Source organism: Anopheles coustani, chromosome 3 (genome assembly GCF_943734705.1).
Source record: "Anopheles coustani chromosome 3, idAnoCousDA_361_x.2, whole genome shotgun sequence".
Classification (NCBI taxonomy): Eukaryota; Metazoa; Arthropoda; class Insecta; order Diptera; family Culicidae; genus Anopheles; species Anopheles coustani.
The window spans coordinates 11,135,148-11,159,863 of NC_071288.1; the positions used below are offsets into that span (position 1 = coordinate 11,135,148).

The following is a 24,716-nucleotide window of genomic DNA, read 5'->3' on the forward strand; positions in this document are numbered from 1 at the left end:
TTGAGATTTATTTACTACTCTCAGCTCGTTTTAAAAAACAGTGTGTGTGTGTTGTTTTTCTAGCAATGGGCGGGCCGTGTCATCAAATGCAATAAACGATACACGCTCAAACGAAGTGCTGCCATTTTATAGTAAATGCTTTATAGATACTTCATTTGCTGTTTTTCATGAATGTGCTTTGAATAAATAAATAATTATATGATGATTAAACGTTAAACGATAGTGCGGATGTTCCGCTTTCCCCGCTAGTCCGGGTCGGCGATCGGTGACGGGAACTCGCTCAGCGAAAACGTGTCACTCTTCAGCAGCGGCACCGCCCTTGGTGGCTTGCGCCGCTTGGAGGGTTTCGAGTTGTACATCACCCAGTTGTCCGGTCTGTGGAAGAGGGCAAGAGATAGAGAGCGGCTCCTATTGATACCCGTAGGCCATAGGTCACAGCTGCACGTACCTGTCTATGCTGGTCAGCAGGACGAACGGAACCAGCGAGATGGCGGCCGGTTTCTTCGGAACCGGCACCTTCGGTCGGTGGTGGTTGTTTGGTCGTTTGTCTTTCAGCTTGGTCAGTGTGGTCCGGTCCCGGTCCGTCCCGTCCCGGATGGAGCGTGGCTCCGGTCGGTTTCGCTTTCGTTTCGTCTCCCGTTGGTCACCCGCCGTCCCGTCCCGTCCGTCCACGTCCAGTAGCAGTCCAACGAATTTGTCCGAGTACTCGTCCACCAGTAGCTGTCCGTCATGTCCCGGGGCGTAACGTCGGTACACGTCAGTGTTCGGTCCGTCGTCCGCGTGCAATGGTCTGGCGTTCGGGTCCAGCTGGTCGGCGTAGGTCCGCGTCTTTGTCCGGTCCGGCGTCCAGTAGTCACGGTACGTGTGCGCACCGGTCACGTCACGGTCGCGTACGAGTGGTTCGAAGTGTGTCTGTTCCGGTCTTAAGTATCCGTCGTGGTCTTCGAGCTGACCGAAGTCTGTGCCGTCGGTGGCGTGCGTGTTCGGTCGTTGCGTGAGTCGGTCCGGTCGCGTCTCGTCGTAGTCGGCGTTGTCGTAGTCGTAGGTAGAGAAAGATTCGGATAGTTTCATAGGTAGATCGCCGGTCGGAAGGAAGGTGCGTGTGACCGACGGTGAAGAACCACCGACAAAAGAAGCAGAAGAGGAAGAAGAAACGACCGAGGAAGTAGAAGAGCGTGTAGAGACAGAAGTGGAAGAGATAGTGGAAGACCCGTTCGAACCGGTGAAGAGTGCGTTAGCAGATTCGTTCATTGGTCGGATGTTAGAAGGATCGCCAAGAGCTACTAAACTACGTCCTGCGTCGTGGGAAAGGCTTTTAAAGTCCACCGAAAAGACGGAAGTGTGCGAAGGGTGGTGCGCTGGTGGGGGTTTGTGGGACGGTCTCTGAGTCGGAGTTCTAGCGGTGGTCGTCCGTGGTCGCTGTGGGTCTCTGTCGACCTGTGTCAGTTTGTCCGGGACTCTCCGTCGGGGAGTCGTCGTCCTTAGTGGTTGCGGTCTACGGGTGTCAAAGTAAGGGTTTGGAGGTGTCGGAGGTTCCGTGTTGTAATAGTAGTACGGATAGTAGGATGTCGTAGTCGTGGTCGTAGTCGTGGTCGTTGGTCGGTGATAGCCGTAAGCAAGGTAAGGCGGTTGTGCATCGTAGTAGTCATCGTCGTAGTCGCTATAGTCGGTCGAAGGTTCCGGCGTCTGATAGTACCCATTCCCACGTCCCTCTTCCTCGTCCACGGTCCGTCGCGTCCTGCTGCCCTTCTTCTTCTTGGCACCTTGCCCATCCGGTCGTGTGGTCCCGTTGGTGTTCGCGCGAGTTCCGGAAAAGTCCAAATTGTTGCTCACCAACGATGCCGTGTGCGTCGGACGTCGCTTGGTAGTCGGCTTGCGCGTCGGTTTACGTTTGGAGGTCGGTTTCGTGGTCGGCCTGAGGTCCAGTTTGTGGTCGATCGCGGTGGACACCTGTGCGCCCGTCGTCGTGGCAGTGGAGGTCGTCGGTTTGAGGTCAAGTTTGTCGCTTATGATCACGGTCGGTCCTACGGTCAGCTGCGGTCGGCTCTGGAGCCCCGTGTTGCCGTTCGTCACGAGGTCTACCTTGTTGATGACGTTGCTCGATGGGCCCAAGAGTGTCGCCGGGCGTCGGGTCGTGCTCGTGGTGGACTGTGCGGAGTCGAGGTCGTTGCCCGTGTCCGTCGCGTGTTCCTCGTCCGTCTGTTCGTCTTCGTCGCTGTCGTCGTCCTCGTCGTCTCCTTTGTCGTTGTTGAAGGGATCCCGCTCGAGCCACGGATTGAGGTCGATCGGAGCCATCAGGCGCGACTCGCAGGGCAACCGCTCGTTCTGGCCAAAGTCTGGCGGTAGGAAGACGAACGGTTGCAGCGTACCGCCACCGCCGAGCGCCCGGCAGAGCACCTGCGAGAACGCCACCTGACGGATCGACTCGAGCTGGGCCGGCGTGAAGGACGACTCGAAGCCGCCGTTTTCGTACCAGAACCGGTCACCCTTGCGCAGATTGCTGAACTGCTGCGCGATGATGCAGGAAAACGTTGGTCCCACGATTCCACCCAGTACTGGCCGCTCAGCCAGCCCTCCGACAAACAGGTCGATGTCGTCCACGGTGCGGTACGCCTTCCGGAGCCGGTTCATCGAAGCCGGGCCCATGATGCGGTCCAGGTCGAGCCAATCCTTGACCGTCGACAGGCCACAGGGTCCGCGCCAGTTGACGTACGCCGGAAGGCCATGATCACGACCCCGCTGAATGTTGATCGCCGCCAGATCCAGTCCGAAGGGGAAGCCTACGGGAAGAAGCAGAAACGTCAGTCAAATGACAGGTGAACGGAGGTCGCGGCCATTCCGAACTCACTTTTCGTCTGAAACAGATGGTTGGTCAGCTCGGCCGTGATGAACTCGTCACGCTTGAGGGCCCGCTGGTTGACCATACCCCGGAGGAGCCGGTGTAACGAGCCGGGTCCTCCGAAATCGCCCTCGGCCGTGTCCTCGTGCAGACTAACGTTGTTGGCAATGAAGCGGTGGTTCCGGTCGGCACGCATGTACGTGTTCTGGATGAGCGAATGGCCGAAGCGGAAAGCCGCCGCCGAGAACTCGTTCGCGATGGTCGGATTGACGGCGGCATCGTACCCCCGGTAGTAGCCGCTCGTCTCCAGCTCCAGCCCAAACAGCCGGCACACCTCGCGGCCCAGCACCAGCGGCAGGAACTCGCGGTAGGTGATGTGCTGGAAGAGGGCCCCGACAATGCGGCGCCCCTCCTGGTACACCTTCTCGTCGCTCCAGTGCGGGTTGAGGTCGGCCAGGCGCGTCGCGATCTGGTTGTGCTCGTTCACCCAGATCATGTGCATCATCAGCAGGCCCGGTTGCTCGCCGCTGCGGCTGTCACCCGGTCGGATGCACTGGTTGGCCAGCGCCGCCCGGAAGCACACGTCCTCGTGCGGGGGACCACGCCCGAACAGCAGCAACCCGCTGCGGAAGATACGCGCGTTGTCGGAGGTGCGCGGATTGCTCGAGTAGATCGAGGACGCGTCCAGGAACGAGGTGGCCTGGTTGGTTTGCTCGCGCCAGGACAGCAGGCAGTCGCGGCGCTGGGCCGGTGCCGACCGGAGAAACTCTAGACACCGCACGCCCAGATGCGACAGCCAAGGATCGTCCTGGGGCACCTTGATCGGGAGGCAGGATGGGTGTGAGCTTTCCTCACCGCCACTGCAGCAACGCGGTGTCGAGCCGTTAAGGCTGCGTGGTTGAGCCGTGGCCGTCACGTCGTGGTCGATCAGCTGACCCCAGAGGGCGAGCATCATCGTCACGGGGGCTTCTTCGTTGCGCGACCCGTGCACCACCAGGCTGACGAAGCGTGCCGAGGGAAGGTTGGCACCGGTAACGGAGCGCCTACAGAAATAAAACCCACGGTTAAATTTTTGGTAAGTTGCTCTATTTTTTCATTAGGTCTTTCAAAAACCATTTTTCCATTAAAGATAGTTACTGAAATTGTCTCAATAAAAAAAAGTTTTTTCCCCATTTTATTACGGACAAATGAAGAAAACGCAGTAAACCAGTGTGGCTCTCGATACATTGAAGCACATTAAAGCAAACTTTGAACTCAAAGGAGACACTTCAATCACATAAAAACTATTGAAAATTGTGTGTTAAAAGTTGAATTTATTCTATAAAAGTCATGTTGATCAGAATACCAAAGTTGTCTCAATGAAGTATTGGATTTTTGTCTAACAAATTGTAAAGTTATGGAATGGAGTGTCTTCAAAAGACTCGATGACATGAAACAGTGGAAACATAACTGGAAAATGTACTATCTGATCTAGAGCACTTGTTCTTTGATCTTATAAGAATAACACAATGATATTATAGATTCTACGATCTCTAATGTCTTAGGAAAACTAATCAGTCAGTGAATAATGTATTTGGCTCAATCTGTTGATCACTATCGAATCAACTACCAAAATGAACAATTACAGTTCACCAGAACCACTCAAGATTTAGCCACTCTTTTCGTAGGCTTGTTATTTTTCTTTGGCCACTATTATTAAATTTTCATACTACAATTTTTAAGAAGCGGAATGTATGCTTTGTCAATTTCTGATTTACACTGGAGAGGAAATGCACTGATTAAACGAGTTTGTTGTTCTTTTGCATCCACTCGGTACACTACTGGCTAATTCTGGTACGCCAAACCGCAGGAAACATCGAACACTTCGCACACTTACCGTATGCCCTCGACGCCGTCCTGGTACTCCGGGGCCAGAAACCGATGGAACGGCATCTGGGACGAGCCCCAGCGCGGTCGCTGGCCATTGTTGCACGTCCCGTCGTGCGTCCGGTAGCGCAGACTGGCCGGAACGCACCGTGGTGTCTCCCGCGACGGGCACAGCTTCTCCAGCGGCGTTCTCTTCAGCGAAATTTTCGGTGGCGCCTGTCGCCCGATGGCCACGTACTCGACGTTGGTGCTGCATTTGCGGTAAGATTACTCGTCGTTAGTGCTTTTGCGGCATTGCATTTTCCGAACGAAAACAAAGTCCACACTTCTCAGGTTATGCGGTTATAAGCTTTCACTTTCACTAGCGATGCCCGCCGTTGGCCTCGCTCTTCGGCACGTTTTCTCTGCGTCATGGTCTTTCCCGAGCGCGAGGCACTTTTCTGGGTTATCTTCATGTTGCTTACGCTCAGCTTACAAAACAAAATAACAAAACGGGCGCCCAGCGTTTCAGCCCGTCCTGCACCGAATCGTGAGCTCGACTGACGTGCCGTGCCATCGTGACGATCGTATTTATAAAGTTTCCCCCCGCGAAAGCCTCCCCAACCGGTGCACCGTTGCGCCGTCCTACACCCAGAAAGCGCACGATCGCGCTTCCGTCTCCCCCTCCCTACATCCCCATGTACAGGTTCTTTTTTCTGTTTTGGTAACGAGGTGCTGTTTTCATTTACCGATCTCCGCCTTGGCTCACCTTTCTCATCGACTGTTTCGCTCTTGGCAGGCGTTGATCTTCGGAGTGAAAAGCTCGCAACCCCAAGGGCTGGCGCTCCCCCAAGGGAGGTGGGTGGTGGGGAGGAAATCGTCTGTTACCGAAAGGAAGTGGCGATCATCGTGGTGATTTTCCGTCCACGGGCCAAACGGGATCGCCGCCATTGACTGGGAGGGGCGGGAAAGACATTTTCACCCCGGGAGCACGTGTGTCCTCGGTATGGTTTGTGGCACAATTGGAAAAGTAGTCCCGTACGTGCCTGAAGCCCTGACGCCATCTACTTCTTTTCATTTTTAGTATATTTTTTCTATCATAGCTTCTTGCAAACCTGTTTGAGGGTTATGAAGCTTTTGCACACAACGAAGTTTCCAGTTGTTGTTAGTCTGTTTTTCAACTTTGGACATTGTTTTAGCTTTGTTTCAATTCCCTTCTCGGTGTAGTCAAAGCACACAAAAATGAAACACAAACAAACCCTTTTTCGTACGTGAGTGTCACTGCAGATGAGTGCACGATTTTCTGATACAGTTCGTTACGGAAACGGCAATCAGCGAACCGGAATTAAAGCATCACGATAAACCACCCTTAAAACCTCCCTACCCTACCCTATCAACCCCCTGTCGCCCTTTGCCGCCCTTTGCCGCCCTTCGCCGTTCGGTTCAGTAAGGGAAAGTGAAAGATCACGTCTTCTTCGTGATCGTGAACCGCGACATTCCCGACCTATTCGCGGGCCATGCCAGTTTCTCTTTTCGAGCGTCTTGTTTTCTTCTACCCTTCCCCTTCCCCCGCCGTCTCGCCCGTCTTCCCACTTTCTTGCACCATTTATTGCCCCTTATCTTCGCATCCGCTGATGCTTTTCTGGTGAGCTTTACGTGCTGTATTTTTATCGCATTGCTTTTCACCCGGTTTTTTTTTGCTTGTTGCTGTTGTTTTTCTACCATTTTGTTTCGCTGTACTTCCTACAAACGTCGTGTTGTTTTTTGGCGTTTGGTGTGAATCCGAACACCTTTTTTCGGCTTTGCGAACTCCACTACACAGTGCTTCCCTGCGGCGGAATTAAGCGGTTTGGCTTTTTTCCTCTGCTCGTGGCGTAATTTGGTCTTTTTTTCTGCGATTTTCCTTTGATTAGCTTCACCGTCCCACTTCCTTCCCGCGAAATCGCTTCCGAAGCCGGGGTGAACAGTTTACGTTACGCAGTGCCCCGGTTTCCTCTTTTCTTTTTCTTTTTCCTCCTCCGGGTGGCTGTATTGGGGATTTCACGTTAATTGATTTTATGGCATCGAGCGGACCGGAGTGTGGATCGAGGTTGTGGCCACATAGGTGGCAAACCATTGACGCATCTCGGGTGACTCTCGTCCGTCCGCGGCCAGCGGGTAGAAAGTAATGGTTGTGTTCCAGCTTGCGGGCTTTGCGAAAAAAAATGTGTTATTACCGATTCCGGCTACCTGGGGAACTCCTGGCCTTTCTCCGGTTTATGACTTTTGTGGTAAGGTTTTTACTATGTTGCCAACAAACTGCAAAATAATTAATCCGTCGAAATTCAACCATCTTCGCGAGTACTTGCAGCAAAAACGAAACCTTTAATTTATAGAAGGACGAAACTGCCCGTCATTGGTGGCTAATTTAGAATAGATAAACCTTGTCGCACAGTCCTTAAGCCCCACAATGTAGCCCACCGAAGGATCGTTCGCCTGTGTCGTTTTTCTTCTTCTTCTTTTTTTGTGGACCCATCTGCCCTGGCCAACGAGGTCGATGTAAACAAACCCCAGTTGGCAACTGCATGCCGGATCGTTCACGGCGTTTTGCGACGCTCGATCAAACTAGAGCGAAGTGAAATTGAAATGCCACAGATAGTGGCCGAAATAAAAATAGATACCGACACACGTACGAGGGGGTGGGAAAAATACGCGAAAAGCCCGTTCATGGCGAAAGGTCTCGTCTGCTTGGCTGAACTTGACGCCACTCGCGTCGCGAAAAGAGAGAGAGAGAAAAAAAACCACGAAAAACGACGATAAAAATATCGCCATTTCGGTGGCGCGTCTTGGTGGATCGGCGGAGCACGCGGTCCGAGATCAGGGTTAAGATTCAAACGATCGACGTGCACAGTAAGACAACATACAAACCTCGAGGTTCGTTCGTTTACTATTCGCCGCAGGCAAACTAGCACACGTGCCGTACGTGTCCACGCACACGCACTACATACTGAGGCGGGGAGACAGATTAATTTCTCTTACGTCGATTCGTCCAGGCCGGCGGAAGGGTTGGGGAAGGCCACGGTACCAACCAGCCAAGGGTCCGAGGGTTTCCCTTTGGGCGGCTCGCGGTGACACAGTCGGTTGGTTTGTTGAAAACTTTCCTCATAAGCACACCCGGACGTTGGGAGCTTGTGTTGATTTATGGATGGTCGATGCCTTTGGGCAATGCGTTTCTCTTGTATGGATCGTTTTTTCAATCGACTTTTTTTTTAATACGAATTACAAGATCAGATCGCATGTACGAGAGAAATCTGGACTCAAAGTACGGGAGAAATCTGGATGATTTAATGTATGACATGAAAGAGTAACATCAATATTTATCAGATAAAAATCTTACACAAAAAATAAGAGAAAGTTTTAGACCTTAGAAGAAAAATAAAAAACGAATAAATTGACCTCACGTACAACCACGAAAAAAACGATCTTTCATAAATATGTTTCAATTGATGTAGCTTGTATTATATAATGTTAAAAGTATTACAAATAATTTGGTTTTTAAATTTTTGAGAAGAAAAATGTACAAGAATAAAAATGTTTTATAAATATAGGGAAAAGTGCTTCTATTAATTTTTTCCCCACTTGAAACTTTCTCCAATTCAAATCCAAAACATGACATGAGCAACATATGCCTGCATTGTCTAAACATCCATCGGAAAACATTCATCTTCATCCCACCCTGTGCTTGGAGCACTTTTCAATCACTCACTTTACCGTGGGAGTGGTTGTTTTCAATTGCTTGCCACCAAATAGTGACAGTAGCTCCTCAGCCCAAACTTCCCAACATCCGCTCCGGCCTGGAGCGTTAAACAAATCACAGCACCATTCAATTAAACCGATTCCTCCGCCCCGCCTCGGGCCTCAACTTCCACCGGGGGCTTTTTTTCCAGGTTGACTTTTTTTTTGGGTCACTGGCCGCGCGTATCCGACGATGTTACCTCTTGCAGAGATCGATCCGAGATGCAACGAAGCCGGACGGCTCTATTGAGTGAAGGCGCAGCATAAGACGAGCAAGGCAAGTGAGCAAGGGGAGGGCGAAAAAGAAAGTCCAAAACCTTTTTTCCAGTGCCGGCTCCATTGCCGGAGATCATGAACTTTGCGCAAGTAAACGCCGCAAGAAAGCGGCTAAGAAGCGCTGAAAGGAAGGAAAGAGGCAAGCGATCATTTAGCGAGTACGATCGAACGAGGGTCGCGGGTTTGCCTTGCCACCTGGAGGCCACGAATCTCTCCGTAGGTAAGGCGTTTTTCTTATTTTCATTCGCCCTCGGTTGGTTGTTTCGGTTTTGCCATTTCACACCGTCTGATAAAATGATGAGCAGCGGATCGCAAAGTGAAAACAGTCGACGTCACAAGATGGCAACAGGAAAAGTGCGGTGGGCGACAACAAAACAGTTGTAAGTCCCCCTTCGCAAAGACCGGATCCTCTCCGAATGGGGGTGTTTGTGTGTGTCTGTGTATGCTGAAAGAAAATACATGTGCCGCAGCCTTGGATGCTGCAGCCTTGGTCGGGCCGAAGGAAAAACCACTTTCACCCCGCGAACTCCATACAAGATCGGCCGGAAAAAGAAAGTACGGCGTAGGAGATGAGCCTTCGGGGATGGCCGGCAATGTCAAGAATGGAAATGGGTGGAAAGTCGGTGCCGTACCGCCATCGGTGGAAAATGCGAACGAACGATCGACGTCGGCCCGATCGGTTCGATCCGTATCCGTTTTCCGAAAATTGGTTTTTGGGGCCAGCGCAATCGGAGCGCACCGAATGCAATTACGCCGGAGTCGAGCCGGAGTTTGGGTTGGGATCGTGTTTCGCCCGATCTTGAGACCTCTGCCTTCTCCTTCTCCTCCTCCAAAGGGGGTTGATTACTGCAATTTTGACGTCCACGGTGCATCCGTAATTTCAGGGCCGGAATTATGCTTAATGACGGTTCAGGTACAGTTCAGGGTAATTTTTCCTGCCTCGTTTCCCTTTGCAACTCCCCCAAACGGGTAGTTGATTTTCACGAAAATTTGCACCCATTTGTACCGACCAGTAATTGCAATGTATCGATTTTTCTCTCATGGATTGCTTTGTGATCGAATTAATTTTGTTATGGGTTCGAAATAAGGAATAGGCGTTTGTGTTTCCTTCGTTGATAGCCTAAACCAATTGTGTAGGTTGTTTTAAATGGATGAAATCACTTTTCGAAAAGTTCCCACAAGTAAACCAACAAGTAACGGCGTTTCAAACCCAGATTCGTTAAATTGGCCCCAATTTTTCGTGCACTCGTTAACAAAACAGGCGATGATTTAACTTTGTCAAGCAAGCGTGAACAGTTGGTCACAGTTTGACGGATGCCGAACCGTTTACTTTTCGCTTGTAGTGACACATTTTCACACCACTATTTGGAGCAGTCGTGTTTGCGTTTTCCATTTCACAGCCGCACGGGAAGTTAACATAAAGTGGGCTCTTGTTTGCCGGAGCGTGCATAATATTCGGTGGATTGGGTTCGCGAAGAAGACGCCACCCAGGTGTGGTTCCATAACTCATCTTTCCCTTCCTCTTTCTTCACGGATGACACAACAATCTTTTACCCGAACCCGACCCGGTGGGATGTCGTATCGCTTCGCTCAGGTTGCTCGAGTGAGGCTGAGTCTTCCTCGGGGTGAAGGAAGGATATGTAATCAGGAACCGGTAATTTGCATATCCAACATATTATATCCCTGCTCCGTGTCACAAAAGGAGGGGAGTGTTGCGGGATATATGTTGTGGGCCGGTTTGATTTCTCTTCGCCAAGTCCTACACGGAGACAGGTCGGGGAAGTCATGGAGATCGTCTTTTCGTGCGGTCAAGAAGAAACCGGCCCGGGTTGGAGCTTCGATACTTCCGCAACGTTACGCAGCAGTACGGTTAAAGATCGTATCATTTGATGGAGGATTTTTTGTTTTTGATTGGATGGAAAAAAGTCTACCGATTAAACATGTCTCCATTTTCTTTCCTTCAGCCAAGATGGTTATCAAAAATCAGCTCGTAGGCCAAGGAACGGACATCGTGGTTGAAAGACTCATTCGGTGGTGGGGAAACAAATTTCTTCAACAGCCTCCTCCTATCATTCCCCCACCTCTTCTCCTCTCACATGAAGGAGAAAGTGCTTGCGCATCGCACTTACGTAAGGCGAGAATCAAACCGATCGGTCGAAGCGCGGGTTTTGGGCCCAGCTTTTTCGCTCATAACACGCATTCGACGGGTCCGAAGAGGACCTCTTATGGCGTCGGGTTTTTCGAAGACGCACCGGCGCGTCTGAGTCGGCGTCCGATAATCGAAGAGCATCGATTTGTTTCGTTTCGAGCGCGTCGTTGCGTATCGCTTGCGCTGTGGAAGATGTTCGTCATTTGCATCGTTGAATCATCGACGGCCGGTTTCGAGAAGAGCATTGGTCGTTTGGAGTGGACGAACATAACTCCCGCGGATGGGAGGCTGCTGCTCAAGAGTCGACGGTGTTACCTGGACGGTTTTTTTTTATGCCGACTGCCTTCAGTGGTACCAGAAAAAAGTATCAAGTGTTTTTCCGCACACGTTATTCAATGATCGTATCGGGACGATGTGGGAAAACGTTTGATTGGGTGAATGATTTTTAACGCACGCTCGCGGAATGATGATGATGATGATGTGGGCGGATTGATGGCATCTTCTTTTTGCGTAACATTTTTGATATGAATTATTAAATTTTATCATGCAATGAAAAGCATCGTTTCTGTTGAACGGTAACATGTAAGAGAAAAACTTGCTTGGCAATCTATCTCTAAAGAGTCTTTGACGCTGGTGTACACAATACAGAGTTAACAGAGCGTGTTTCTAATGTTTTAATTGTATAAGCTTGGTTTGGATGAATTCATAAACCCTAAATATGCGATTCCAACAGATATACGATTAATGTTTCTGAAATGGTACATAAAACATGCGCCCCGTTTAGGAGGGGCACGGATGTCACAACGATAGATGGTTTCACAAAACAAACAGTTCCACCGAACATTTGATTCGTTTTGCAAACCGCAATTAATTGGGAGCCCATACAAAGCGAGCACACGGAAATGCAAATCTCATCTGCAAGACTGCCTTCCTGCCAGCGCTCCGCCAGTGTAACCGTTAATCATTTTCAACATAACACAAATCATATAATGTACGGTTTCCTGCGGTTCGTTTGCAAAGTAATCTCCTCCCTGCGGGTCCCAGACCCCTTCGCCCGCTATCGTCCTGCTTCCATCGGGGGACCGGGGTTTCGATTTGTTTTACGGTCGACCGACTAAGTCCACCGGATGTCGACGACGAAGGCGCACTGGGTGGCGCTAGGTTTGTGGTCCGTATGTTCGGTTGCTACCGGTTCCCTTCCCTCCTCTTGCCCCGGGCAATCCGAGTACGTTGAAATGACACCAATCAAGAGCAAATTGTAGCCCCCGTGCGGACCACGGTTCCAATCATTGGCGGGATGATCATCGATATGTATCGATGCGGACATCGGGAGTCAGCGAATTTAGCAGCCCACTTTTTCAGCCCGTTCGAAGGTGTTTAAATCATTTCTTTCTATTTTTTTTTTGCACATTTGAAATCGAAAATTATGGGTGTCGCGGCACCATTTACAATCGCGGGAAATGGATCGGCAGAAAGAAAACTGTCAATCGATGACACAACACGACGGCGCGGAAGTATGTTTTGATGGGTTGGGGATTATTGTTGAGCCAAGGGTCTACACTGGTTCATTATAGAGGTTCAGGGAATCATTTAAAATCACATAACGAAATAATTAATCCCGAATTCATAACTAATTATTTTCTACACACCTCACATTCAAACTAGAAATAGTGTCAAATAAAAATGTTAAAACTTTAATGAGCCATGGCAAACATCAAAGAAATGTTTTTTAAATAACATTACAGATATTTAGAAAATGTGGAAACATGTTTTTTAAAACCTTGAACAACCATCTTTTGGATTAAAAATATTACAAAAATAAATTTAATTCATGCATATAGGATAAAACATACAATGCTTTACAAATTTAGCTAATCAACTATAAACAGCATTGCTTATGACATCTATTCAAACATTCATTGCACGATCTTATTACCAGTTGGTTAATAATCATTGTGCAGACATGCACAACCATGTTTCACGAGTTCGTTCGGTTCATTTGTTTAATTTTGAAATAAAACTTCACCTCCCAGGTGGTTCAGGCGGTGTCTCATAAAGCCAGAAAAAAATGAAACTTTAATTAATACATATGCAACCCACAACTCTTCTCCACACTATCATAACCCTCCTGCCATTCGTCTGTTTTCTCACGACATCGTGAATTTCTATTCAAACCGGCCCACGCAAGCAATAACTTCCAATCATTATCTTTGCCAAATCCATCCACCCCTTAGTACGGTTGACTAATAATTTCTCTCTGGTTTATGCGTTGTTTGCTGTGTGAGTGTGTATTTTTTTGTCGTTAATACCATCGAAAGATAAAACGCCCTCACAAGCCCCCCTCGGACGCAAGCCCGGGTGTGAAAAGCCTCACCGATGCGACGATGAAGCAGCTCACGATATTTGCGTGATGAACTGTGGATGTTTTCCCGTGCGCTTTCGGTGTTTGACAATTGCCCGATCCCACCATATGGAAAACCACGTTCTCATGGTTATTATGCTTGAAGGTTTTTTTTTCCTATTTTGGTTTTCCTTTCGCTTGCCATATGCGTCTATGCTGCCCCTGCTCGAGTTGGGTGTTTTGGTTTTTGGGGGGTTGGTATGTATTGTGCAACAAAGTGTGGCGCACGTTTGCGTCTGCACACCCGAGCACGTTGCGTTGCTATTCGCTTCGTCTCGCCGAAGAGATATATTAAAACTAAAAAAGAAAATCCAACTAATAAAGATAGCGTCGTGAAGGCTCTCGGCTGCTCGCGGTTTTATGCAGCCATTGTTTGGCGATTAGCTGTACTGACTGCGGGTTACCTCGGTTTTTTTTGTCTTATCAAATCAACATTTTTCCAACCACAGTTATATCCTCCCCACGCTGGAGTGCGGGGTGCGATGTGTAGATATAATTTTAGGTTCGTTTGTTTGTTTGTTTGTTTGTCAAATGCCGTTTTTCACATCGAATCATCAGTGCGATGAGCGTAGTGGTAGGGGTCTTATGATTGGATTGAAGAGTCAAACATAATGGGCATCTTGCGGTACGATTGGAAAAGCAATTATATTCCCAACGTAAACGCGGCCCGATGTTGATACTGGTTGAGAAAAAAGGTTTGGCAAAAGAAAGTGCAAACAATAAATAAAGCAAAGGAGATGAAATAAAGTTTTACTACAGCCGGTGGTGCAAGGCATCATGAATCATCTGGAGATGATTGTATAAAAAAGTTCTAGTTCTTACGAATTTTTAACGGAAAAAGTTTATTTAAAACAGGCACAGGTTTCTTTGGTTGTTTTTAAACGTAAAAGTCACCTGTATTGAACGTTTGAAGTTGTGCCTTTAAAAATTAAACTCATAGTTCGATGAAATGTTTTTACAATTTTAATCTGGCACAGATGGAATTGATAAAAATATTTTTTTATTGTGCTGCACCATGACATTTCGACCGCTCATCTCTAGTTAAGTTAAGTCACGGCTTTATCTTTTCCTCGAGCGACACGCACGTCGTTTTTCGTTTCACGATGCGGAAAACTGTCCATATAATTCAATAACAATGGGTCGCTTTTCCCTCAACCTTGCTGACATGCACACACACAAACGCACGCTCAAGGGCTCAAAGGGCTGACGAATTGTTTTCGTAAAAGTTCGCTACGCAACAAGATGCTCTGCTGCTTACTGTTATGTGCAGCATGAAGATGGCCATTGTACAAAACAATTTTCCCGCGCCCACCACACGGGAATAAAACTAAATGCCCTGGGACACGAAGGTCCGCGGGTTGCAGGCAGCAGGGTGCTGACGATCGCGTAATCAACATCAGCCCTCCCATACTCCCATTACTCAATAACGTCGAAGATGAACGGTGAAGACGGGCGTTTTTCCACCGTCGCTTTTTCTCAGTTTCCAACCGCTCGCGGCGCATGGTTACGAAATCGGGAGCCGGAAAAACTCGACACCCTTGGCTGGGCGGTGGAAAGAAATGTTTCTCTCCCTTACCCACGCCGATCGCCGGCCAAGAGGAAGCGTTTGATGCGGGTAAAGTTGTCAGTTACCGGCCGCAACCGTCCAGTTCCAGCATTTGCGTCGACAGGCGCCTCGACAGGAGAAAACCCATAGTTTCCAACCATCCGCCGGCCGATCGAATCGGTTTTCATTTGGTAAAGTAATTGTACAGTCGCAGGAATTCGAAATTGACCACCGGGACTTCATTTCGCACGCGAAACAAGGCCAGGGTTTTGCAGTTCAGATGAACTTTGACATCGTCCGTTCAGGCAGCCCATGCAATCATCTCTCAACAGACGTCGCCTCATGTCGCTGGAGTTTTTAAAAAGCGCTAGCATGCAAATACACTGCCAAAGTGGGATGAGCTGGTGCCACCATTGTAATCATCGTGGAGATGAGCATGACATGGCAACATTGTTCCTCGGCGGACAGCATGTTTATCACACGTTGTGAAAGTGTGCGAAGAAGGAGGACGGTATACCGCGTGGAGTCATTATTTGAGTTGTCAAAGAGCCGTTCCCGAAGACACCATAGGACGCTTTTTGAGTGCATCAATCATGTAATAAGGTTTGCATGAAAAAACAACCAACGTGAAAGTTCATATCAATATAGTTTGGCAACAATAAGTGTCAGCCATCAGTTAACGACTTTTAAACTTAATGTATAGGACCAAAACCTTTACGGAGTAATGCAATTAGTATACCTGGTAAAACTTTTATTTTTTTTTTATTTTATCTGTAACATGACTAAATAACTATGTTATTTAAAACTTGTTTAAATTCTTGTATTATAAAAAAAACGTACATGACAAGGTAAGTCTTGAAAAATAATTAAGTAAATATATTTTTTGAAATGTTTGTATTTATGTTGTTATATGTATGTAACATTCTAGATGATGCTTTATTTTAATTTAGTTTCTTTGTTCAGAGTACGATGGCTGATAAAGTTAAAGTTGTAGGTTCTTAAAAAAACTGAAATTATTATGAGAAAAACAATGAATTATCCATGTTAGACTGTAAACCCACCTGTCATATTTCAGATCATATTTGTTGGAATGCAAGTCAATTGTTCAACTTTTTAAATTAAAAATCAGGTCAGAGCATTTCATAAATCTTTTTCGTCGTGATTGCATTTCTTCGAAAGCCGTTTATAAAACGCATTCTTTTTTAAAAGAGCCCAAGTATTCATTTTTTATTAAAATGCTCTCCGTTAATCGCCTGGAGCAGCAAATCAACGTTCCCTTCTGATGTGCGAGGCGCTTTCAAAGTGCAAATTTGCATACTTTGTTCCACCGATTGACGCCCAGTGGCCCGGTTCGGATGACCCTCCCCCTGCTTGACCACGGTGGCTTGGCAAAACGTTTGTGGCCACCACCGGTTTAACTAGTGCGATCCGAATAACCAGCGTGGGTAATTAAATGAACAAACGGCGCGTTCCGCTGGGTGCCCATCCAAAACCGTTGAAACCGAACCTCTGGTTCGTTCGCAGGGCGCAAGAAAGGGTGCAGGGGTAACAATCGTTGGAAAAGATTTGAATACTAATATTTGTTTGTTTTAGCGCGCGCGATCGATATGCGAACACACTTCGAGCTCGAGTTACAACCAAACCGTGTGGGCAACTAATTATGAAACCAATTGAACCGACGGCCCCAAAAACAAACCGACGGTTGTACTCCAGCGCAGTAACAATCTCTTTATTACGTGCGTGAGGCGTGGACGCGGGGTTTCCAATCAATATGCAGCGTGGCATCAACGGTTTTGCCAACGCACGATGGAGCGAAGCCGGGATAAAAATCAAAAATTCATTTTTGGATTTCAGAAAAATGAAACATGTTTTCTTAAGCTACAAGATGAAACTAAGAAATAACCCAAAAACTAGAGCCTTTGTTCTTCCAGGTTCTGAGAAACAGCCCGTCAAAGTCAAGATTTGTGAAAATATTGCGTGAAAAATTGAAAAAAATCCATCAACTTTGAAGGTCTGTAACTCCTATAATAATAGCCGGAATCGGATTTCAAGCACAGTTTTGGAAAGGTATATTATCATGCTTTATAATTGTTGACTGTTTGCGTAAATTGAAATTGATTATCAAAAAATATCAAGCATTGTTTCGCAAAACTCCCGGAAAATTTTTCAATTTTCTGTTTTTAACCTTACGCCATCGATAAGGATTGTGAAAGATTGTAATATGATGCATATCCACTTATAGTCTAGAATGTTTTGTAACAATAAATGATTGTTTTCTTTGCGCATACGCGCGCATCTTTACGTTATTCTGTACTTTATATGTGAAGCTTATAGTTTATCACCTACTAGGCGTTTCCATCATGCCATATGCTGCATCATGTGTGGTAAGAAATATTTGAAATTCTCATTCAATGAAAAATGTGAAGCAGGGTAGTGGTTGAACATCACGTAAAAGGTGAAAGACAAGCCAAGTCACTGGCAAAGAATGAAATTTTGGTTTGGTTTACTTTGAATGTATCAGGTCGCTTTTATTTGTTCTACAGCTCACAAACCCATCTGTTTAAACCCAAAATTCCTCGGAATAATGTACCCTACACTAATACTTTGTTCTGTTCGTACCCTTACATATCATATACGCTTTGATATCATAAACGTTTTGAAAAACAATGCTTCTTGCAAGGAAAATATTTGGTATGCGTTATAGTTCATTGAAAGTAAAGTAAGCATCAAACCGTAAGCATCAATCACACTGCGTGTAAATTATATACAAATGCAGAAATCAAATTCAAATACAAAAAGCAGAAATCTTGCGGCACCTTTCATCTTCTTTGTGTGATTCACTAAGCGTCGTATTATTGTGCTCGTGGTGCATTGACGGATCTATAGGACATAGCATTTACAATCAACCGCTTCATGGTTCCGGAGAAAATACTGCATCAGACAGTGATGTACTAGTATCGGCAGTAACGCCTATCTGTCTTTCGTTCATCAGTGACGATTCAGATATCATCTGGATAAACTTGATGCCCCAAAGTGTTAGGTTTTGCAGGCCAATTGTGATCGAGTTTGCGAAAAAGTAAAAAAAAAGTTATACAAACAGTAGACGAAATCAAAACCCAAATAACCAGGTTAGTTCCTTATACAATTTAGCTAAATGAAACAAGTTATGTGGCGGTAAACTATTCATTTTCCACGGTTTTAATTGATGGAAAAATATTGCCATATTTAAACGACACTCTGTCTATGCAAACATGTTGTATATATGGTGCAAAACCAACAGAAATGAACAGTGTAGAGCAATTAGGAAATGGATTTATTCGAAATCCTGAGAATTTATCTTATAGAATATCTCCACTGCACTGTTGGATGAGATTTCTTGAATGCTTGCTTCAAATTTCGTTCAGAATTGAATTTAAAAAATGGAAGGTTACTAAAAATTATAAAAAAAACATGTACAATGATCGAAAAAAAAAAATTATTGGAAAGGATGAACATGGAATTTGGTGTTAAAGTAGATGAACCAAAGCAAATGGGTAGAAATAGTACGACGGGAAATGTTTGTCGTCGGGTTTTTTTAAACATAGAAAAATTGAGCGACATTTTGCAAATAGAAACAGAACTTATAGAAAGGTTTCGAAATATTTTAATAGCCATCAACTGTTCACAGCCTTTAAATCCAAAAACTATGAGTCTATTTTGCCATGACACATACATGTTTTACATACATCATTACAATTGGTACAAAATGCCTTCTACTGTCCATAAAGTTCTTGCGCATGTGGGAGAAATCATTGTAAATGCCCCAGCACTATTGGGATCCTTTGGATAGGAAGCAGCAGAAGGTAGAAATAAAATATAAAGAAGGGATAGAAGAGAACACGTCCGTAAAATGTTACGAGAATTCAATATTAAAGACATTTTTATGAGAGCATTACAATCATGCGATCCATACATTTCAACAATATCTCTGGCTAAATCGTTGAAAAATAAAAAAATCCCATACCCAGACGCAGTAAAAACATTTTTCGTAGATTACAGCTCCTTAAATAGTAACAATCCCTTGCCAATTCAAAACCAAGAAGATGATGGTACAAGTTCAGAATATTCAGATAGTAGCTCTTCGTTAGGCGACGTTATGTTCGCGTTAGATGCTTTGAATATCAATTATTTTCTAGATGACAATGTTTTGAATGATAGTTAGTAGTAAATCTAGTTTGTTTTATATTAAACTAAAAAAAATCTTTGAGTTAATATAAAAAGGAAGATTGAAAAAATAATGCACCCATAGAAAATTCCAAAAATATTTGGGTTTTGCAGCGCCACCTGACGGGATTGTCCAGAAACATCATCATTTCGTGTAATATAATAGTATTACACGATATTACAATGAAAAAATTGCAAAACATTTGATTCCGAATTTTATCCCGGCAATTTACTCTTTTCGCTCCATAGTGCAACGGCACAAACGCACGTGGATGCCGGTGGTCTATGCAACGCCCTTCAATTGTGGCCTATGTGCGTAGCGAGGAGGAGTTCTGCGGAGCATCGGCGTTATGCCCTCACGGTGCTAATATGCTTTTGTTACGTTTTTGGGTCACCCGGGCGCGTACGCGACTTGCCCAGAGGTTGCACGAATTCGATGCGAAACCGTCTGCAGGGCGAGACGAAACAGACGTCGAAATCCTTTTTCGTTTTGGAGACACATATTTAGAAGCACGCACCGAAACGGATAAAAGTTTACGTATTCAAAGCGTAGAACTTTATGTGTTGGGCAAGCATCGATTCGATTTGATTGTTAGTACAACATTGATGAACATGTTGGATGTTTATTGCATCAACAGGCACAAGCAGTCACGTACAGTTGTGTATGCAACGCTTTTCAATATGTTAGTATGGCCTCTCAAAGTAATTTCTAATTGCGTCAAATAGAAAACGGATTGGGAAATTGTTTATGTCAGTTTTTAAACTGAATTCTAGGTTTGTTTAATGCAACATAAAAAAAATCCTCCCTTTAATGTATGACCAACAAGGGCGTTTGTGTTTAGCATATTAAACAGTCATAAGGCGTCGTATTAGAAGCCGAATGCGTTGGAAAGACCGACCTTTAGATCGAGACATGACCAAAGACCAGCGATTAAACCCAGAGAAGTTTTTTTTCCGTTATCACACCATCTTTTGTACACACTCACATACAAAATAAATGCATTCACTTCTAGTGATTTACCTTTCTTTGAACTTTTTCGCCGCCACCAGCGCCGCGTAGGCGGCTTTTGCGTCCATTTCCGTCTGATTTGAGGCGCTAAACTGAGCCAGCAGCGCTCCAGGATCGTCCGCCGCCAGAACGGCACCTACAAGCAGTGGCAAAATGTCCCATCAGCATCAAACTCAACTTCCACATCTTCCATTCCACCCGTCTTACCGCGCTTCAGCATGTCCGGTTCCTGCCGATCGTACAGCTCGATCATCGCGGCCAGTCCCTTCCGGGCGGCAGAGTGCAGCGCCGTCTGCATGGCCGTTTTGCGTTTCTTCGGCTTGCTCCGGTGTCCATTACCACCACCATTACCACCACCACCCTTGCGGCGCGTTTTATGCTTTCTTGGAGACACTTCCGTTTCGTCGGGGATTGGCGTGGAGGGGTTCGGAAAGCGTAAGATTGGTTTCGGAAGCTCTGAAAATGGACCGTCGTTTGCAGAGGAGTTGCTCCCAGGCGGATGCTTTCGTTCGGTAAGGTTTGTGGCCGTCGAAGATGGTTCTTCGGTTGCACTGCTTCCGACGCAGCAAAGATGCAGCAATACGGCAAGCAGCACCACTCGAACGCAGCTGTCAGAAAAGAGGTGTTGAGAAAAAGAAAGGCGAACGTAAATATTAATCTAACGCATTAGTGGTTAGAAGTGTTATACCAAAAATAAAGTTTAAACAATGCAGCTATTCGATTGGCTCCCAATAAGGAAGAGACTTTCTTTTTGAGTTGTTTTCCCGTTTTGCTTTCGTCGGTTTGGCCGGTATTTTTTTATTTCACGTTGTGCTCGTTGACTTCTCAGAATTGTACTAATGGTGCGCGGAAAAGGTTACGAAAGAGGCACGCACACAATGGGCAGGCGGAGGAAACTTTTACTTTCTCTCTCCGTAACGCAAAAGCGCACCCCGAAAGAGTCACGTAAAGGCGTCGTAAAATCTAACAAAACAAAAGGCGCGGACTTAATTGTAGCTTTAGAGTGTTATGTTGGCCATGGTTTTAGTGTTTCTCGACCGGGGGTGGGTTTGATCTTTTTTTTTTGGTTCTCTAAAACACTTTTACCGTAACGCACCGCATAGGCATGAATATAATCAAAGTGTGCCTTAATTTTTTTTCCTAAGGAAATAAAATAAATATCGGGCGGTTTGGTAGGGTTCAATTATTAATAAACATATTAGATGATTTTGCAATTTTCTTTGACACAAAATTTTTGTCTTTGTGTTGATTTAACGATTGGATAACAAATTCTTTCTTTTAAGATTAGTTTACACGAAGCACTTGTAAGTGCAAAGCAAATTTGATAAAGTAAGTCTATAGAAGCCATTCAAGCATGTTTGACAGTTCCTTGTCTTGTTCGCATCATATGCTATGGCAAAATTTCTACTTTTACAATCGCAATATCAATAAACTTATCTTCTATTTGCAGACAACATCCTGCTTTTTTAAAAATAAAACTTGTAACGCAGGAAAAGCACATTATCTAGCGCCGTTTGAATGACCAGAAAGACAAATCCATTAAAAGTTGAACCCATTCGAACCACTTCACCGTGCCGCCCACTTGGAGAAAGCAATTCCGATGAGGGCAATAAAAATATGAACTGTAGCACTCGCCGCCATTGCCCGTTTGTGTGCAATGTTACACTTACCGATCGAATGTCGAAGTCATTTCGTTGCGTTTGGCGCTAATCGCCTTCAATACCTCGAGCGGCTGCGACTTCGTCCAGGAACGGCGATTTGCTGCATGTGTGTCAAGTTGGTTGTCCGCCGTTGGTTGTTTTTTTTTAATGCGTTTAATCAGTGTTCGTATGATCGATGGAATGTTTGCGGTTGGGGCGGGCTGAAACGACACGTGATACGGGAGGGGTAACATGAGTCCGGGGAAAATACAAAAAATGAATAAGTTCCCTTCCTTCCTTGTGGAGTGAAATCGTGAAATGGGAGGAATGTGCTTTTACACCATCGTTTAAGAGATGTCAATCGAATCAACCGGTCATAAATCGATGGAATGATTTTTATGACTACGAGTTGAGTTTTTATAAAAAATGAAAAGTTAAAGCTAACCTTCTTTCGTAGCTTCACAATTTGTAAAAGAGTAAAAAATTACATTGGATAGTAATAAATGTAATGAGATTGGCAATAAAGATCATATTAAACATATGCTTCACAAATTTACGAACACAAACACTAACCGCTTTTCTCGCTTCACTTTCGCACAGATTTTTATCGATCAACCTTCGTTTAAAAATGTTCGGCTGTAACAAAATTTATTTATCAGAGTTTATCCTTTTTCGGAATCTCAGCCACCTCCGAAGCCGATCCGCGCGAATCGAGCACTGGCGTTGCGTTTGAACTTGACTTAGTCCCGGGAATGACTGACCCATAAATCGAGCATCTGCCCTCGGTGCGGATGTCCCCTTCCTCCGGTGATCATCCTCGGTGATCATCATTATCGTCGTCTTCTCCGTCATCATCGGCAGCAGCATTCGTCAGGGCGGTGGCGGCAAGAAATCCTGTCTGGGTGTGTTCCGGTACGCAGGGTTACCGATCCTACCGATCTACCGCCGAGGGATTCCATCCGAGTTTCACCTCATTTCGCGTCGACTGCGCCATAGAGATGTGAAGCCCTCGATGTGGTACGTACGCTCCGAGCGACGAGCACGGGTGTCATCGTTATTATCGTACGCGCGATCGTGTCACAAATTATTCCGCGATCGTCTTTGTAAAGCATCATCATCAGCAACGCCCGTACCGAAGGGTTCAATCTCGGGCAGCAGCATGCGTAGCAACGTCTTCAGCGATCGTTCCGGGGTGGCGAAGAAGAAAGTGATATAAGAAAAAACCGTGAAGCTCGGTACTCGAGGCTCGTCACTGCTCCTTTTCGCACCGTCGTTTATTTGCTCGTTTACCACAACCTACATCTCCGTCCGTCTGTCCTTTTCGTCTCCTTCCCTTTCTTTCTCGCACGCCCTACACTTCATATGCATATTGCCCGATGTCGGTTTGAAGATTTTACTAGAAAGATTCCCCAGTTCTGGTTGAACGAAGGGACCACTTATGTTCGGGCCGTGCGATGTGGTCGGGAAGAAATACTCAACAGTAAAACAACCGACAAACCGTCGCCGGGAAAGTTATCGGGACTTTCTATCTGCGTTTCGGTCGTAACATGTTTGAAGACCTTCGTCGGAAAGGTTCGCCAAATTTCTTGGTCGGCTTGGAGAAGGGATTTTTATTTAGGTTTTTTTTAACGTGTGACAGTTTCAAACTGTTTTCAGCAATGATATAAATGTAGACTATTTCATCTGATTTATTTTATTTTCACCGTGATAGTTTAAAAGTCTACCTTTTATATTTTTTACCAACAGCTGTAATCTGATTTGTTAAATCATAAAAAGGAAATAACAAATAGTGAAATAAAGAACATAAATTAGATGAAAACACAAACTTCCTATACTCACAAAAAGAAACGTTATAAACATTTATGTAGATAAAACGAACTAAAACGGCAAATTGCATTTGACACCATCCGTATGCACAGTACATCTCTTTATGGGAAGGAAAAATATGGCCCCAACCTAACTTTATCCTACTGTAGGTCAATGTCAGCGAAGGGGAATAAGAACTGAAAACGGTTATTTCCCGTTGGTTTTGTAAGCTCTCATGGTGTTTCTTGTGTCTGCTTATTGAATCTGCATTCTTCAAGCGTTTGTTCTTTAGTGGAAGCTTTCGTGAAATGATTTCAACCATTTCAATACGATCGTTCTTTCTGATATAAATAAATAAATTATGCATTTTTCTTGACTTTGAGAAACAGAGATGAATGAGTAGCTTAACCTAACTAGACTGCACTTCTCAGCTGACGGTGCATGTCAATATTGTTTTTCCTTTCTAATGTTTTCATAACACCATTCGAAAATGAAATAGTTTGACCTGTTGTAAATTGAGTTCCGTTTTACGAGCTCAGAACCGCGATGCACTGAATTCCTCACTTTTGTGCTGACCTACATTCCGCCCCGGAGAGGGAAGAAAGAAAATTCCTTTGTCATCACGATGGAACGAACCAACACCATGCGGGTTTCTTCCCCGCATTGCATATGTGTTCGTTGCCGGATGGAAAAAGGGAGAAGAATCGGTTTTGATCGGAACAGCGCGAACTCACCTGCGTGATCGGACGGGATTTGCAGCGTTTTTCCAGGGTTCCGAAGATCAGCGCACCCTCGAGCAGCCTCACTTTTAAATGGTAGATCCGATGTAGCTTTGCGACTATGACCCGGAAGAAGGCTGATGCGCTTTTCCGTGGCGCCAAGCGGTTAAAGAATATCCATTCAATTGGTTCGTTTATCTAATATATGTATGCCCTGGCATAGGTACACATACACACGCTTTCGTACAGTACACAAATACCAGGAATAATCACACCGAGAAAGTCGGGGTTCACAGCGAGTTCATGTGAGACGCTTGGAGGCGTCCGGTTGCCATCTTGTTTTCCACTCGCCTCGGCTCGGTTTCGCGAGGCAACGATGTCGGAAGGAATCACTGACGTTTAAAAATTAGCTATTCACAGCGCACGGTTGGGATAGGGTGGTCGACGGAATCGTTCGAATTCGGGAAGTGTGAAGGGGATTGCGGGGAACACTTGTTGCGAACACTCCC

The 24,716-nt window shown here is 45.8% G+C and overlaps 1 protein-coding gene across 1 annotated transcript; it reads right to left on the minus strand.

Annotated features, from left to right (window-relative positions):
* Positions 1–148: 148 nt before the first annotated feature.
* LOC131260767 (uncharacterized) lies at positions 149–21,732 on the minus strand. The gene is made up of 7 exons (XM_058262583.1): positions 21,713–21,732; positions 20,250–20,650; positions 20,055–20,178; positions 4,716–4,955; positions 2,849–3,882; positions 449–2,780; positions 149–375 (listed from the first exon to the last, which is right to left on the minus strand). The coding sequence occupies exons 1-7, from the start codon at positions 21,730–21,732 to the stop codon at positions 246–248; spliced, it is 4,281 nt and encodes a 1,426-aa protein (XP_058118566.1). The 3' UTR covers positions 149–245.
* Between the last annotated feature and the right edge of the window lie 2,984 nt (positions 21,733–24,716).